The sequence below is a fragment of the Sphaerodactylus townsendi genome, linkage group LG10, assembly GCF_021028975.2.
Source record: "Sphaerodactylus townsendi isolate TG3544 linkage group LG10, MPM_Stown_v2.3, whole genome shotgun sequence".
In the NCBI taxonomy this organism is placed as follows: domain Eukaryota; kingdom Metazoa; phylum Chordata; class Lepidosauria; order Squamata; family Sphaerodactylidae; genus Sphaerodactylus; species Sphaerodactylus townsendi.
In genome coordinates, this window is record NC_059434.1 from 80529317 (window position 1) to 80544262 (window position 14946).

The 14946-nt window shown below is 42.4% G+C and overlaps 1 protein-coding gene across 3 annotated transcripts in view; it reads right to left on the bottom strand.

Annotated features, from left to right (window-relative positions):
• Positions 1-479: 479 nt before the first annotated feature.
• The window catches only part of APAF1 (apoptotic peptidase activating factor 1), a 39918-nt gene continuing 25451 nt past the window's right edge, over positions 480-14946 (bottom strand). For all 3 annotated transcript variants that reach the window (XM_048509626.1, XM_048509627.1, XM_048509628.1), the window contains 9 exons: positions 13678-13803; positions 13082-13201; positions 11503-11628; positions 10186-10311; positions 9012-9131; positions 7757-7882; positions 5684-5809; positions 4379-4525; positions 480-3135 (listed from right to left, as the gene is read on the bottom strand). In XM_048509626.1, coding sequence (XP_048365583.1) covers positions 2980-3135; positions 4379-4525; positions 5684-5809; positions 7757-7882; positions 9012-9131; positions 10186-10311; positions 11503-11628; positions 13082-13201; positions 13678-13803 — 1173 coding nt within the window. In that variant the 3' untranslated portion in view covers positions 480-2979. The remainder of the gene's footprint in view (positions 3136-4378; positions 4526-5683; positions 5810-7756; positions 7883-9011; positions 9132-10185; positions 10312-11502; positions 11629-13081; positions 13202-13677; positions 13804-14946) is intronic.

The window sequence follows — 14946 nt, forward strand, 5'->3', positions numbered from 1 at the left end:
TCCCACTCGTGATCCCTTCTGGCCCAAAATGATCAGGTTGGTTTCTCTCGACAAAGGGGCAGGGCCTTTTCAGCCCTGGCCCCTACCTGGTGGAACAGGCTCCCTAGGAAGATCAGGGCCCTGCGGGACTTACAGAGTTTCCACAGGGCCTGCAAGATGGACCTGTTCTGCCAGGCGTTTGGCCAGCCTGGTTAAAATATATCTACCATGTCATCTGGCCTCCCGTGGGCACAAGGGGGGGGGGGGGTAGCCAGACGCCATCCACATTTTAAAATGGGTTCTGTTTTTATGTAATTGATATTTAAATTATGTTTTAATGTATGTTTTAACCTTGTTGTGAACCGCCCGGAGCCCTCAGGGGGAGGGCGGTATATAAAATTAATAATAAATAAATAAAATAAGGCTAGGAAACAAACGAGGGAAGAAAACCAATGGATGAACTGAGCAAGACTTGACACACACGTAAACAAACTATCTCATCAATTCATTAAAAAAATTTATTGATTCAAGATGCACGATCAACTTATTAAAACCCAGTCCCTTTGTGAAAGCAACATTTTAGCACCATAAAAAAACCCCAGCCTGTTCAACAAATTTAACAATTTCGTTTGAAAAAGGTGTATCTTAAATAGCACAGCAGTCGGGCAGTTTAGCCCAACATGAAAGTTTTCAGACGCTATCAGGACCTCTGGTGGCCTACATTCACCCCTTCTGTTCGGCAATGTTTGAGGCCTTATTCCAGCCTAGGAAGACTTCCTCCAACTTAAGCAGTTTTTCCTCTGGTGGAAGAGCCATTTCAATTGCAGGCCGGCTTTCCGCTTTGCTGAGCAGAGTGGTAGAGTACAGACCACTATCTATGGTAACATCAAACTGGAAGCCATGTCTTCCAAGTATAATTATTTCAACAGAGGCTTTTTAGGCGCACCCTAGTCTAGGTTGCAATGGATAGCACTAACAGAAAACAGAAAAACTTATTTCAAGAAAATCTTATTTCACATTTCAACTGTAGAAAATCTCATTTTCAGGCACACACAAGAGCTGGCACAAGTTTCAGGAATTCTAAAACAAAGAAAAAGCATCCTTTTTGTATTACAAATATCCTTTCTAAATATTAGCTCCAAACTAGTGAAAAACACAAAGGATTTCCCATTGTTTCTGGACAAACTTCAGGGGTAGGTTTTCTTTAGTCCCGTTACATGGCATTCTATGGGCCATTTTGGTCTAGGGGTTTTCTGGTGAGTAGAGGCAAGAACTAAACGACCTGCACATCTGAAGGTGAAGACAGCCCATAAAATCAGACACATCTTAAGGACATGACAACTTGCTGTGGCGTATGGCATCCGAAGAAAATAAGCAAGATGTGGACTAAATACTGTTTTATTTGATGTATTTAATGTTGCCCTATAGAATTATTTATAGTTGTGGGTAAAGTTTGGCAAACTCAGAAAGGCCATAGTTAAATTTAATCTGAAGTTACTGAAAGCGCTCTTCAGAGGGATAACACTTTGAAAAAAGCGATGTAATCCATTGATGCTATTATTACTACAAATTGCTCACGTAGTAAGTTGTCTGCAAATACTTCCTTATTTCTGAAGTCCATTGATGTCAGTAGGGAAAATCCTTCAAAGGGTTTTATCTCAAACCCCAGAGACACTATTTTAGCTCCACGCCATTGAAGATAATATTGGCACAGTCCCCGAGACTGTCCAATCGGCACATTTGATTTACATTTAACACATTTACATTTCGTATTATCAATTTAAATAAAATTCACTTGGCTGAAATATATTCTTTAGACATAATGATTAAGCAGGGATAAATTTCGTGATTTTTTTCTCCTCTAAATATTCACAAACACAAGACTGCCGCCTAGAAAATTAACATATGGTTTCCACCCAGAAAGAAGTTACAAGGTAAGGAGGCAAATAGACTTAAGGAGGCAAATAGACTTCAGATACGGTCGTCTGAAGTTATGACAGTGACAACCCCTATTAAAACCCTGACTGAGGTAAAATAAACCTTGCTGAAAAGTACAGGGTTTAATTATTTCATGACGGTAAATTCTGAATTTTTTTACCAAATGGAAAATCAGTGCTGGTTTACAAATATCTTCACTGAAAATACACAGAAGTGGACCCTGAATTCTGCGGGCACAAGGATCACGGAATTCCCCCTCTCTGCCACCCCTACCCACAAACCCTTGCTCAGCCAGAGCAAATGTTATTACCAGGAGTGAGGGACCTGCAAATGGGTTAGGAAGCTGCCGGAGGAAAGGGAGGGATCAAATCTCTCCTTCCTTCTTCCACAAGCAGAGCGCTGCTCATGCAAAAGGCATTCTCTTCCCTCTCCCCACAACAGCTGCAGAGTCTGCATTACTATTGCTCCATATGTGCTCTTTGATACCGGGAATAGGCTTTTGGAAATGGCTCTGTTGTGGTGGGGAGGCAAGAAAAATTCAACTGTCAATGCCTTTTGCTGGTGATTTGCAGGAAGTAACCTGCAGTATATCTGTATATCGTACTGGGCTTTTCAGTTATTCACATAATATACCAATGCCATTACAAAATCATTTTTAAAAAATAAATCAACAAGGATTTTTTTTAAGCACCCCAAAATTGCACAAAGTGAAACAGCAGTTTATGGTACTTTGCAGTATCATTATTTATGGCTTGGGAGCTTTTGCCACTGGATCTATGCAATCTTATTAAGCTTCCTTTGATGGTGACTTTGTGCAGTACCTATAGAAATGTTTCTCCCTGTAACAGTGGGAAATAGTTCACAAGTTAGACCAAATGGAAGATTCAATATATACTGATTTGAAAACCATCCCGGATGTACCATGCAAGTAGAGCTGTGTAACTCCTGGAAAGAGGGTTTTTTTTTAAAAAAACCACTTCATGATTGAACAAATGTGTAAACGTTTGTGGAATTTGCTTCCGGCTCAAAATGCTGCTTTTTCAAAAGCTGTCAGATCCGGTCTCATGTTCCATATTCCATAATCTGCAGCACATAAAGAATGCCGAGGTTATCAACAGTCACACACACTTTGAAATCTGGAGACACATGGAGGAATTTCAGATTGGTTCCATTTGTGTAGAATGTTTGTAGGGGTTGACCAGTGTCCACGTTCCACCACTGCAAGGAAGAGAAAAATGCTTCCAGTAAATCTGAATATGGTATACTAGCAGGTTATAAATAACACCTACAAGAATTATCCCCCCCCCCACACACACACACAAAATATGATAAATGCTAACATAGCGGTTCTCAACCTGGGGGTCGTGACCCCTTTGGGGGTCGAACGACCCTTTCACAGGGGTCGCCTAAGACTCTCTGCATCAGTGTTTTCCATCTGTAAAATGGATAAATGTTAGAGTTGGGGGTCACCACAACATGAGGAACTGTATTAAAGGGTCGCGGCATTAGGAAGGTTGAGAACAACTGTGCGAACACAAGTGCGACCCTTTGCCACACTGGTTGCTGAACATAACAGCTCAGAACTATTTTGATACCATCTGAAATCCTAAAACTTATCCTACACCTTTAGGTAGTTTCTACTTATAATAATAGGATCACAACTACTGTTGCACTCTGGCAAGAACTAATTTTTCAAATGCGTATATCTATATACATGAGTTTATATCATTGTTCATATTTTTTTTATATTGCATTAGCTATAAATACAATCATTTCTTGTCAACACCATCCAACAGGTAAGTTCAACTTATTTTTAACAATTATAACAAATAGATTCAGGGTCATCCATATTAGTTCAGGTAAGTATTTAGTTCATACTCTCCCATCAGTTCAACATCCATAAGGGAAGTATACACATAAATATATATTCAGTCCACCTTGATTCATCAACATTTTATGTAAATCCACTCAGGTAGGTATTCTGTACGTATTCAATAATAAGTCCAAAATTGTGCACAGGCATAAGTCTCATGTTCCATATTCCATACAGCCTCTTCCAGTGAGTCTTTCCTTCTCATGAAGTGCCAAAAGTTATTTGTGAAGTTGCAATTGTCCACACAGTGATTAATGAATCATATAAATTTCAGACAAGGTGTTTTCAAAAACACTGGCAAATAAAACCAACCAACTGGCAAACAAAACAAAACTCACCAACACCTTGTGCTAGAACCTGTCACATGGGCAAGAGAGGGGATAATTTCCTCCTCCTATGGTGGCCCTCTAACTTCCCCTCCACATGTTGCTTGTGGGGGAGGGGGGGTTGCCACTCCCCAAAAATAGTATTTTAGATAGTATTTGGGGCTACCGGGGGTGGGGAAGGGGGCAAGGAAATTATGCATCTGTGCAGAGAATTCAGATGGGATCCAACTCGTGTTTTCGTATACAGTTGTGTTCTGCTTACCTTAACATACCCCCCAGAAGAAACAAGCATTTTACCATCCGGGGAAAAGCAGAGGTCTGTCACCCAGCCTCCGTGGGCTGATTCTCCATCCTCTATTGAAGCACGGGAACAAAGGTGAAGCTGCTCTCCACTTGAAACACTCCAGATCTGAGACATTAAGAAGACAAAATGTATATGCGGCATGATATTGGAAGCATTCACAGAGAATCGTTGTAGTACAGGTTTCTTCAGCCCACAAAACCAGATCCTATACCTGAAGTATGTAGACATGTGTCTATCTAGATTTTTCTTGAGATCCCCACAAGTTGTTCTAATATTCAGGTTAAATGCACTGAGCCCCCCCCCCCCCCCAAATCCCTGCTGCAAATTTGGTCCTGGGGGGGAATCAATTCGGCAGAGGCCAATTTACTGGTAGTCCCTGTCCCCTCAATGATGCGGCTGGCCTCCACTCGGGCCAGGACCTTTACAGCCCTGGCCCCTGCCTGGTGGAACACTCTTCCTCCAGCTGTCCAGACCCCTGGAGATCTTGGTGATTTCCACAAGAGGGCCTGTGAGATGGAGGATTGTTCCACCGGAGCTTTTTAGAATGTCCAGTCAGCTGAAAGTGCCCCCCCCCCCCCCCTTTCATCCCCACAGAACTTTGGGTCCATTATCATCTACAGGACCCACCCTCTCTTCTCTCCGCTCGGGAGGGTTTAAGAAGGATTTTAGCAGGCATTGTTATGTATTAATTGCTGCATTTTAACTTATATTATTGGAAGATTCTTGTATTTGATTTTATGTCTATTTGTATTTGAACTTTATGTTGTTCACCGCCCAGAGCCCTTCGGGGGTTGGGCGGTATATAAGTTTGATAGATAGATAGATAGATAGATAGATAGATAGATAGATAGATAGATAGATAGATAGATAGATAGATAGATAGATAGATAGATAGATAGATAGATAGATAGATAGATAGATAGATAGATGGATGGATGGATGGATGGATGGATGGATGGATGGATGGATGGATGGATGGATGGATGGATGGATGGATGGATGGATGGATGGATGGATGGATGGATGGATGGATGGATGGATGGATGGATGGATGGATGGATGGATGGATGGATGGATGGATGACCGACCCCTGGGAACAGAATGTAGGCAAAGTGAGTCAGGAGAAAACTGCCCCCTTATTGAAAAATGTGTTCTTTGAAGTCTTCAGAGTGTGTAGCTGGTCGCATACAGGCCAGTAAAGTTTTTACATTCAGTTATTATAGAAATCATTTTTAAAATAACAAAAAAAAAAAGAATAATTACCCGTATTTCTCCATTGTCATCTCCTGTGGCCAGCAGTTCATTGTCAAGAGAAAAGGCACAACATCTCGCACAACCCTCATGGCCACTCAACTTGTGAAGGACAGACAAGCTTTCAAAACTCCATATCTAGATTTGAAATTTTAAAACATAAAAATCCATTTAAATTTCAGCACTATCCCATTCAAACATTCTAGCTACCGGAGACACGAGGACCTCATCCAACTCAAGAGAGAGGCAGGAGAGCTGGAATCTCCTACACAATTATTACAAGATGCCTACAAAGGTCTGAAAACTGGGCATTTAAATATATTTGTTGCCTGAAGCCTGGGATATGAACTCTTAGTGATGGCAGAACTCTAGCCATAAGCCTGTGGCTCAGATAAAATGCTGGAATTTGGAATGGGAGAGGAAGAGATCTGCAGTGGCAGCAAGAACCCAAGTCTGTAAGCAGGTCAAGCTGTTAGAGAAGGAAGAGTTTGGATTTATACCCCACCTTTCTCTCCTGTAAGGAGACTCAAGGTGGCTTACAAACTCCTTTCCCTTCCTCTCCCCACAACAGACACCTTGTGAGGGAGGTGGGGCTGAGAGAGTTCCAAAGAACTGTGACTAGCCCAGGGGTAGGGAACCTGCGGCTCTCCAGATGTTCAGGAACTACAATTGGCCATGCTGACAGGGGCTGATGGGAATTGTAGTTCCTGAACATCTGGAGAGCCGCAGGTTCCCTACCCCTGGACTAGCCCAAGGTCACCCAGTAGGAATGTAGGAGTGCGGAAACACATCTGGTTCACCAGATAAGCCTTTGCCACTCAGATGGAGGAGTGGGGAATCAAACCTGGTTTTCCAGATTATAATCCACCTGCTCTTAACCACTACACCACACTGGAAGGGACTGAGGATGCACATGTGTATATACACATGTATGTAAGCACACAATCCAGGTCCCATGCTGCACAGGTGCAGGTGTTGTGTTCCTAGATGGCGCAAGGGATGAAGAAGGCATATACATAAGAGCCTGAAACTTATGTGTAGTTGTGTGTAGAGGAAAGATAACAAAGATGTAGGTAACGTCTAAATAAGCATTAACATACAAACCACGTAATTTACATCAGAAGTTAAGCTTTGTGGTATTTTTTATTTATATTAAGGAATATAACATAATAATATTGAGATTATCAAAGATTGTTCTTCCATGAATTATTTTTTTTTTCATTCAATACCTAAACTAAATCCTTTTCTCTTTTTTTCATTCCAATAGTCCTGTTCAGTAGGTGTATCCACATTGGTAATTCAATTCATATAATTCAAGTTTCTATAATACTTCAGTCATAAATATTGCAGCAATGAATTGAAACTGCACATTTATGACTGAACTTTAAGGTCAATTGTAAGAACTTGGGATTTATATGAATTTGGATTTATATGAATGTGGATACACCTTTGAAAGGACTATTGAATGAAAAAAGAGAAAAGGTTTAGTTTAGATTATTGAATGAAAAAAGAGAAAAATAATTCATGTGATGATACAACAGTGAATTATATTATTGTATGTTATGAGCATTGTTCCTTATTATACAAATAAGAAATACCACACTTAAATTGGCTGCCTGTAGAGGAAAGATGACACAACTTCCCCCTTATGCTTGGATGGATTATTTCCTCACAGGCACCCTGCCTACTGTAGAGTAGCTCAAGACCATAATACTAATTTTATCTAAAAGGGTTATTGGCTACTTTAAGACAGACAGGTTTGAACTGGTCAGGCATCTGTCAATACTTAAGCGTTTCTTAAGACCCGTTGCTCTAAATTTCAGAGACTTTAGAAATATGTCCAACTTTCCCACTGAAATCAAGCAAATGTAACAATCACTCATTCCGCACATGCAGAATAATGCACTTTCAAACTGCTTTCAATGCTCTTTGAAGCTGTGCGGAATGGCAAAATCCACTAGCAAACAGTTGTGAAAGTGGTTTGAAAACACATTATTTTGCGTGTGCGGAAGGGGCCAATGTTTATCTTTGGCTGGATTGGACTCGCATACAAATGTTAGTGTTGATCTGTAGGCATTGACTAACTTTGGCCGTCTTGTCAGCAGAGGTAGTAGAAAATCTGGTGGCATCATGCGAAACAGCACAAGAAAGAATAGCATCTTCGTGGCAACTCACGTCTCTTTCCAATTCTCCAGTAAGTATGTTCCAGAGCTACAATATAAAGAACTAGTGAAAATTTCTGTTGGTACAAGTTTTTCAAAAGAACAGAACTCAGAGTTTAGCTTTGCTTCAGAAATATTTAATTACAGATAACACATTTTTTTTAACTTAATAACCAGGATTAGAATAGTTTTTTCAACCTTCAGTGGTACAGCTACTGTATTGTCGAAGGCTTTCACGGTTGAATATTGGTGCTGGTCAGTAGCATTTTGATTTGCCAGGGTGCTGGCATCTTCAGAGGATCTGAAGATGCCAGCCACAGATCCTCTGAAGATGCCAGCCACAGATGCAGGCGAAACGTCAGGAGAGAATGCTGCTAGAACACGGCCATACAGCCCGGAAACCACACAGCACCCCGGTACAGCTACTGTTTGTCACTGTTTTACTGCTGATATATTTGGGTATAGTCAGAGCCGTAGCAAGGGGGAACTGCGCCTGGGGCACATCTGTGCCCTGAACCCAAGCCACGCCCACGCCCCGGTGCGCGCCTGGTGCAAGACACCCCCCGCCCCCTGGGCGCTACACCACTGGGTATAGTTATCTTATTTAACATGTTTATATCCCCAAACTCCTCCAGTAGTCAGATTACACAAAATGATAAACAAAACACATGAAAATAGAACAATTAGTTTTTGAAACATCATCCAGGTAAACATTCAGTAAAAATCTTAAAAATTCCCAGCCAGCATAAAGAATAAAGTATCCTAAAACAGCTAAAAGCTAAAGAAGAAGAAGAAGAAGAGTTTGGATTTATATCCCCCCTTTCTCTCCTGCAGGAGACTCAAAGGGGCTGACAATCTCCTTGCCCTTCCCCCCTCACAACAAACACCCTGTGAGGTAGGTGGGACTGAGAGAGCTCCGAGAAGCTGTGACTAGCCCAAGGTCACCCAGCTGGCGTGTGTGGGAGTGTACAGGCTAATCTGTATTCCCCAGATAAGCCTCCACAACTCAAGCGGCAGAGCTGGGAATCAAACCCAGTTCCTCCAGATTAGATACACGAGCTCTTAACCTCCTACACCACTGCTGCTCATGTGGCATGGGGTAGCGTTTAAAGTTTTGGACTGGAGATCCAAGTTTGGAGATCCAAATTTGAAGCCTCACAATGTCGACTTTTACCTACCTTAACGGTCCCATCAAATGACCAAGAAAGAAGCTCAGAATGTTCCAGAAGCCTGAAATTCTTGACCGATTCCTTATGACCTTCCAGGAGGAGAGATTCGTCTGACTGCCAGTTCCAGACCTGATTTTAAAAGATTTTACAAAGATTTTGTGGTTTCCTTAAGCCATTACTGAGTTAGGTTTTAATTTACCATGATGTATGTCAATGCTTATTGTCACAGAGTTGAGTTTACGCTAGAGAAAGCCTGCTACAGAGGCCAGCAAGGTGCGGCTAAGCACTGGCTGAGCACAGCTGAAAGCAATTACCACTGCACACAGAAGTTTAACTGTGAGGAAAAACTTTATCAACAGTGCAGATATTTACAGTGCATACAGGAACTCAAACAGCAAACGGGCAGCATGCCCTGCAGCAATAGGTAATCCCTAAGAGCTAGGGATTACCTATTCTTCTCTCCCTAAGAGAAGAAGAAGAAGAGTTTGGATTTATACCCCCCCACCTTTCTCTCCTGCAGGAGACTCAAAGGGGCTGACAATCTCCTTGCCCTTCCCCCCTCACAACAAACACCCTGTGAGGTGGGTGGGGCTGAGAGAGCTCTGAGAAGCTGTGACTAGCCCAAGGTCACCCAGCTGGCGTGTGTGGGAGTGTACAGGCTAATCTGAATTCCCCAGATAAGCCTCCACAGCTCAGGCGGCAGAGCGGGGAATCAAACCCGGTTCCTCCAGATTAGATACACGAGCTCTTAACCTCCTACGCCACTGCTGCTCCTGGTAAGCAAGCACTTCTTTTATATAACAAGTAACCAATCATAACGAAGAACAGCTGACTGGTTTCAGCTGGTTCTGACAAGGTGTTGGGAGGAGCAGTTGTCAGATTAGATCAGTTTGATCTACTTGTCTGCTCTCAAGATGTGACAGGTATTTTGGATACTGTAACACTTATTGCTTCATCTTTTATCTTATATCTTTATTTTCTCAAGACCTTTGGTCTGAGGAGTGTAGTAGGAAAAGAAAGGGCCAAATTCTAGAATGGGGGAATTAGCTGTAAAATAATATAGTTCTCAATAATTTCAACTATTTTTGTCTGACTTCATGGAGCTCAAGAAAAGCATGTATGTCCCTGGACTTTACATTATTCAGAAAAAGTACACTAACAGACACTTAAAATATTTCTGCACCTGAATTGTTGAATCGTCAGAGCTTGAAAGAAGGGTTTGCCCATCAGAGGTAAACTGGCAATGTTGTACGGCTTTCCTGTGTCCAGTTCTAGATTTGACAACTTTTCCACTCGACAGACTTAATACCTTTTCAAAATGAAAGCAGACAATGGAGCTGGGTAAGAAATTTATTTACAGTCACACTGGCTCAAAAGGCGAATCCGTAAGTCTTACTATAATAAGTTGCAAAAAAGCTACTTTTAAAATAAAAAAGCACAACAGCTAGAATTGCACAGTCTTGAATTCAGATTTCCCAAATAATCGACATAGGTCATAGGGAAAATCTGCCTACATGTCAATGACCTACACATTTTCTTCATTAGTATAATTATGAACTGTGTAAAGTTGGGTGGGATTCAAAGCTTTAGTGAACAAAGAATGTTTACATAAAATCAGAGGTGGGATCCCGAGAGTAGGTTACTAATTATTTGTGTGTGCCGAGAGGGGGTTACTAATGGGTGATTTTGCCACGTGATTTTTGCCTTAGTTACGCCCTCCTCTCAGCAGTAGCACGCAGAACTTGAAGCAGTCCAGCAGGAGGTGCACCGGCATGCGTGGAAGCCTGCGCCTGCGTGCATTTGTTTCCCGTCCAAGGACCGGCGCAGCAGCTGCGTCCTTGCCACAGCCCCGCCCAGGAATGCCCCGCCTCCGGAATGCCCAGCCACGCCCCCGTCGTGCCCCGCCCAGACCCATTGGCATTACGGCACATTTTGAATTCCACCACCATGGGAACCTGTTACTAAAATTTTTGGATCCCACCACTGCATAAAATCTCTGTGGGGCACTCTGTTCAGAGAAATGCTGAATCCAATCTTAAATATTAAATACCTGTTGATTTTATATACCGTGTTTCCCCGAAAATAAGACAGTGTCTTATATTAATTTTTGCTCCCCAAGATGCGCTATGTCTTATTTTCAGGGGATGTCTTATTTTTCTGCTCCACAGCTGCATGCTCTAGTGTTCTGTTCGACGGGCATGCTTCCAAACAAAAACTTTGCTACGTCTTACTTTCGGGGGATGTTTTATATTTAGCACTTCAGCAAAACCTCTACTACGTCTTATTTTCAGGGGATGTCTTATTTTCGGGGAAACAGGGTAGCTGTAGTTCATCTCATTTATAACAATGTTCAAACACAATACACTTATTTATAAAGTGCCTAAAGACATAGACACACTGCAAAAATACTAAGTACTGAATAACAAGTATTTTATAAAACAAGTAAACATATTCTAAACAGGGCAAGCGTACAAAAGATAAATGAAGAAAACTACTTTACCTTTACTGTCCCTTCCTCGTCGCCGAACGCAGCGGTTTGCAGGTCTTCGTTTAGACAACAGCAACAAATGAAAGGCTCCTGGGCTTCAGACTGATAAAGAGTTTGACCTGTGCGTCCATTAATTAGCTGCATGCAACACATACCTGGATGTTATTATAGAACACCCCACAGCGGTTTATAAACCGTATAAAATCATATAAGGAAAATAATTAAAACATAAGGTGAATAAAGTACGCTTAAAACTACATTAAGTGCACCAGAGGTGGGATCCAGCAGGTCTTCACCAGTTCCCGAGAGTGGGTTACTAATTATTTGGGTGTGCCGAGAGGGGGTTGCTAATTGGGTCCGCTTTTCCGTTAGAAATTCCATTAGGTCCCACAATCATAAAGTCCTGTTGTTTCCTATGTGGCTGGTGAGCGAAGGTAGAAAACGGGATCATTCTCCCTGTTGGGCTGTTTTAAAAACATGTTTTGGAAATATGGTGAAGTTCCTTGTTTAAGGAAAGTATCCTGCTTTTGATTTCTAGAAACAAAATTAAGTATTTGAAAGTATTAAGTATTTGACAGGCAGTCAATTAGAGGAGAAGTAGTTGTTTCTGTTGGCAGCAGACGACAGGACTTGCTATAATGAGTTTAAATTATGGACAGAAAGATACCAGCTGGAAATTAGGAACTTTTTTTTAACAGTAAGTTTTTTTTACAGGAACAGAGAAATTATTAATGCCCCGCCCCCGGAATGCCTGGCCACGCCCCCATCATGCCCCGCCCAGCCCCATTGGCGCTACGCCATTGTTTGAATCCCACCACCATGGGAACCTGTTACTAAAATTTTTGGATCCCACCACTGAAGTGCACCTATTTCCAGTGGCCTTATTCAGACACACACACACACACACACACACACACACACCCCCAATGCTCTGAGTTTGTTTCACAGCTAGAATTACCAATTCTGGGTTGTGAATTTCCTGGAGATTTGGGAATGGAGTCAGGGGAGGAGGGAATTTGGGGAAGAGGGTGAGCTCAGCAAGGGATGGGAGGCCATAAAATCAAACCTCTGCCGTTGCCATTTTCTATTTTATCTCTTAGCTAAGAGCTATGTTGTAATTCCAGGAGAAGATACCACTTGAAAACTGCTAGGGAGAACAAAGCTAATGAGGCCAAAATACGCCCCCCGCCAATTACTCCTGGGGCATTTGTCCATCACTTGTCATTCTAAGCTGTTGTTATCACAGACAGACTGTGCATAACTCAAAATTAGTTAACAGCTCTGAGAAGTTTCAAAATATGAAACTTGAACGTTCATGTTGGGATCTCTTCAGACGAGGACTGCGTTATGCGGAAAGTCAAATGATAGCCGAAAGACTGTCTATGCTTATCCTTAACATGGCTTATGTACTGAACTGTCAATCTAAATTGCCTGTGCCATTCATAATGGGAACAATCCTATGAAAGAGCATCATTTCTCCATGCTGCTTATATATGTACATGCATCCTTATACTGTATCCAAAGCCCATAGTTGAAACAATGTCGAAATCCTGGCCAAATTGATGATGTTTTTCATCATAAGCAAAATTACCTGCAGACGTTTCAGACTGTCAATGGCTAAGACGATCACTTCATTGTCCAGAAACAAAACATCTATTTCACGCTTTAACACAACAGCAGAGGACTTGCACACCTTATTTGTCTCCCAGACCTGTTAAAAACAGATGAGGCAAAAGTTTTGCAAACGAACTTTTAAGGACATATGAAGAAGAAAAAGAAGAGTTTGGATTTATAATCAGCCTCTCTCTCCTGTAAGGAGACTCAAGGCGGTTTACACATTCCTTTTCTCTCCCCACAACAGACACCTTGTGAGGGAGGCGGGGCTGAGAGAGTTCTGAAAGAACTGAGATGAGCCCAAGGTCACCCAGCAGCCTTTATGTGGAGGATTTTTCCACAGATTGTCAGATCAGAATCAGAGAGATCCAGGTTCAAATCTCCCCTCTGCCCTGGCAGCTTGGTTAATGATCCTGGGCCAGTCATACCCTCTCAGCCTAGCCTACTTCGCACAATGCTTGTTGTGAGGATAAAATATGAAGAGCCATGTTGTAATCCACTTTGGCTTGCCATAGCAGAGAGACAATGGGGCATAAATATCAAAATTAATAAATATGAACAAGTTTAACTTACTCTTATTGTCTGATCATCAGAAGACGTCAGAAACAGAGATCCGTCGTGTGAAAATGTCACAGAATGTACCCAACTCATATGTCCCCGACAGTCAGCCATTTTGGAAAAGGTTTCAATATCCCATATCTAAAGTAGACACAAAAAGTTTTTTAGAAAAACAAAGCAAAACCCTACAGATATTATATCAGTGGTTCCCAACCTTTGTTCACTTGCATACCCCTTGGCAACCCATTTCCCTACAACTGTACCCCCATATTAGCAATTATTTTCACATAACCCCAAACACTCCGGGGCGTACCCTTGGGAGTATGTGTACCCAGTGGTGGGATCCAAAAAATTTAGTAACAGGTTCTCATGGTGGTGGGATTCAAACTGTGGCGTAGCGCCAATGGGGCTGGGCGGGGCACGACGGGGACGGGGCATTCCTGGGCGGGGCTGTGGCAAGGACGCAGCTGCTGCGCTGGTCCTTGGGCGGGAAATGAATGCATGCACGTGCAGGCTGCCACGCACACCGGTGCACCTCCTGCTAGACTGCTTCAAGTTCTGCGCGCTACTGCTGAGAGGAGGGGCATAACTAAGGCAAAAATCACATGGCAAAATCACCAATTAGTAACCCCCTCTCGGCACACACAAATAACTAGTAACCTACTCTCGGGAACCTGTGAGAACCTGCTGGATCCCACCTCTGTGTGTACCCCAGGTTGGGAATTACTGCATTATACTACGTTAACAGTATCATGGGCCATCTCTTTTCACTTTTAACCAATGCACTCGCTTGGTTTAGATAAAGCTCTGATCTTGCTTGGAAAAAGGATCAAATTATTGTCTTGTGCCAAGTTCAGTCCAATTACTGCCTTCTATTAAAGGCCAAACTGGACATGTGGGTTTTTCCCCACAGCCACACAGCAGCTGCAGAGAACAGCTACCAAAAAATAAAGGGGAGCCCATTTGGGCATGGAATGCTTCCATCAGGAGAAGAGGGGCTCCTGTCCTGTCTTCCGCTCATCCCCAATAGCATGAGGCGAGCTATCTCCTTTGTTGTTCCACAGGCACAGAATATTCCAGAAGGAACTGCAAAAATGGGGAAACAACTCACCATCCAATTGCCATTTCAGCAGGGGGAAATGTCGGGGGAAGGGGGGAACAGACCCTCCTTTATGTTTTTCATTCCCCAAAGCAGCTGTGAGGAACCCAGACCCAACTATTTGAGAAACTGGGGTATTGTGGGGTTTCCAGGCTGTATGGCCATGTTCCAGTAGCATTTTGTCC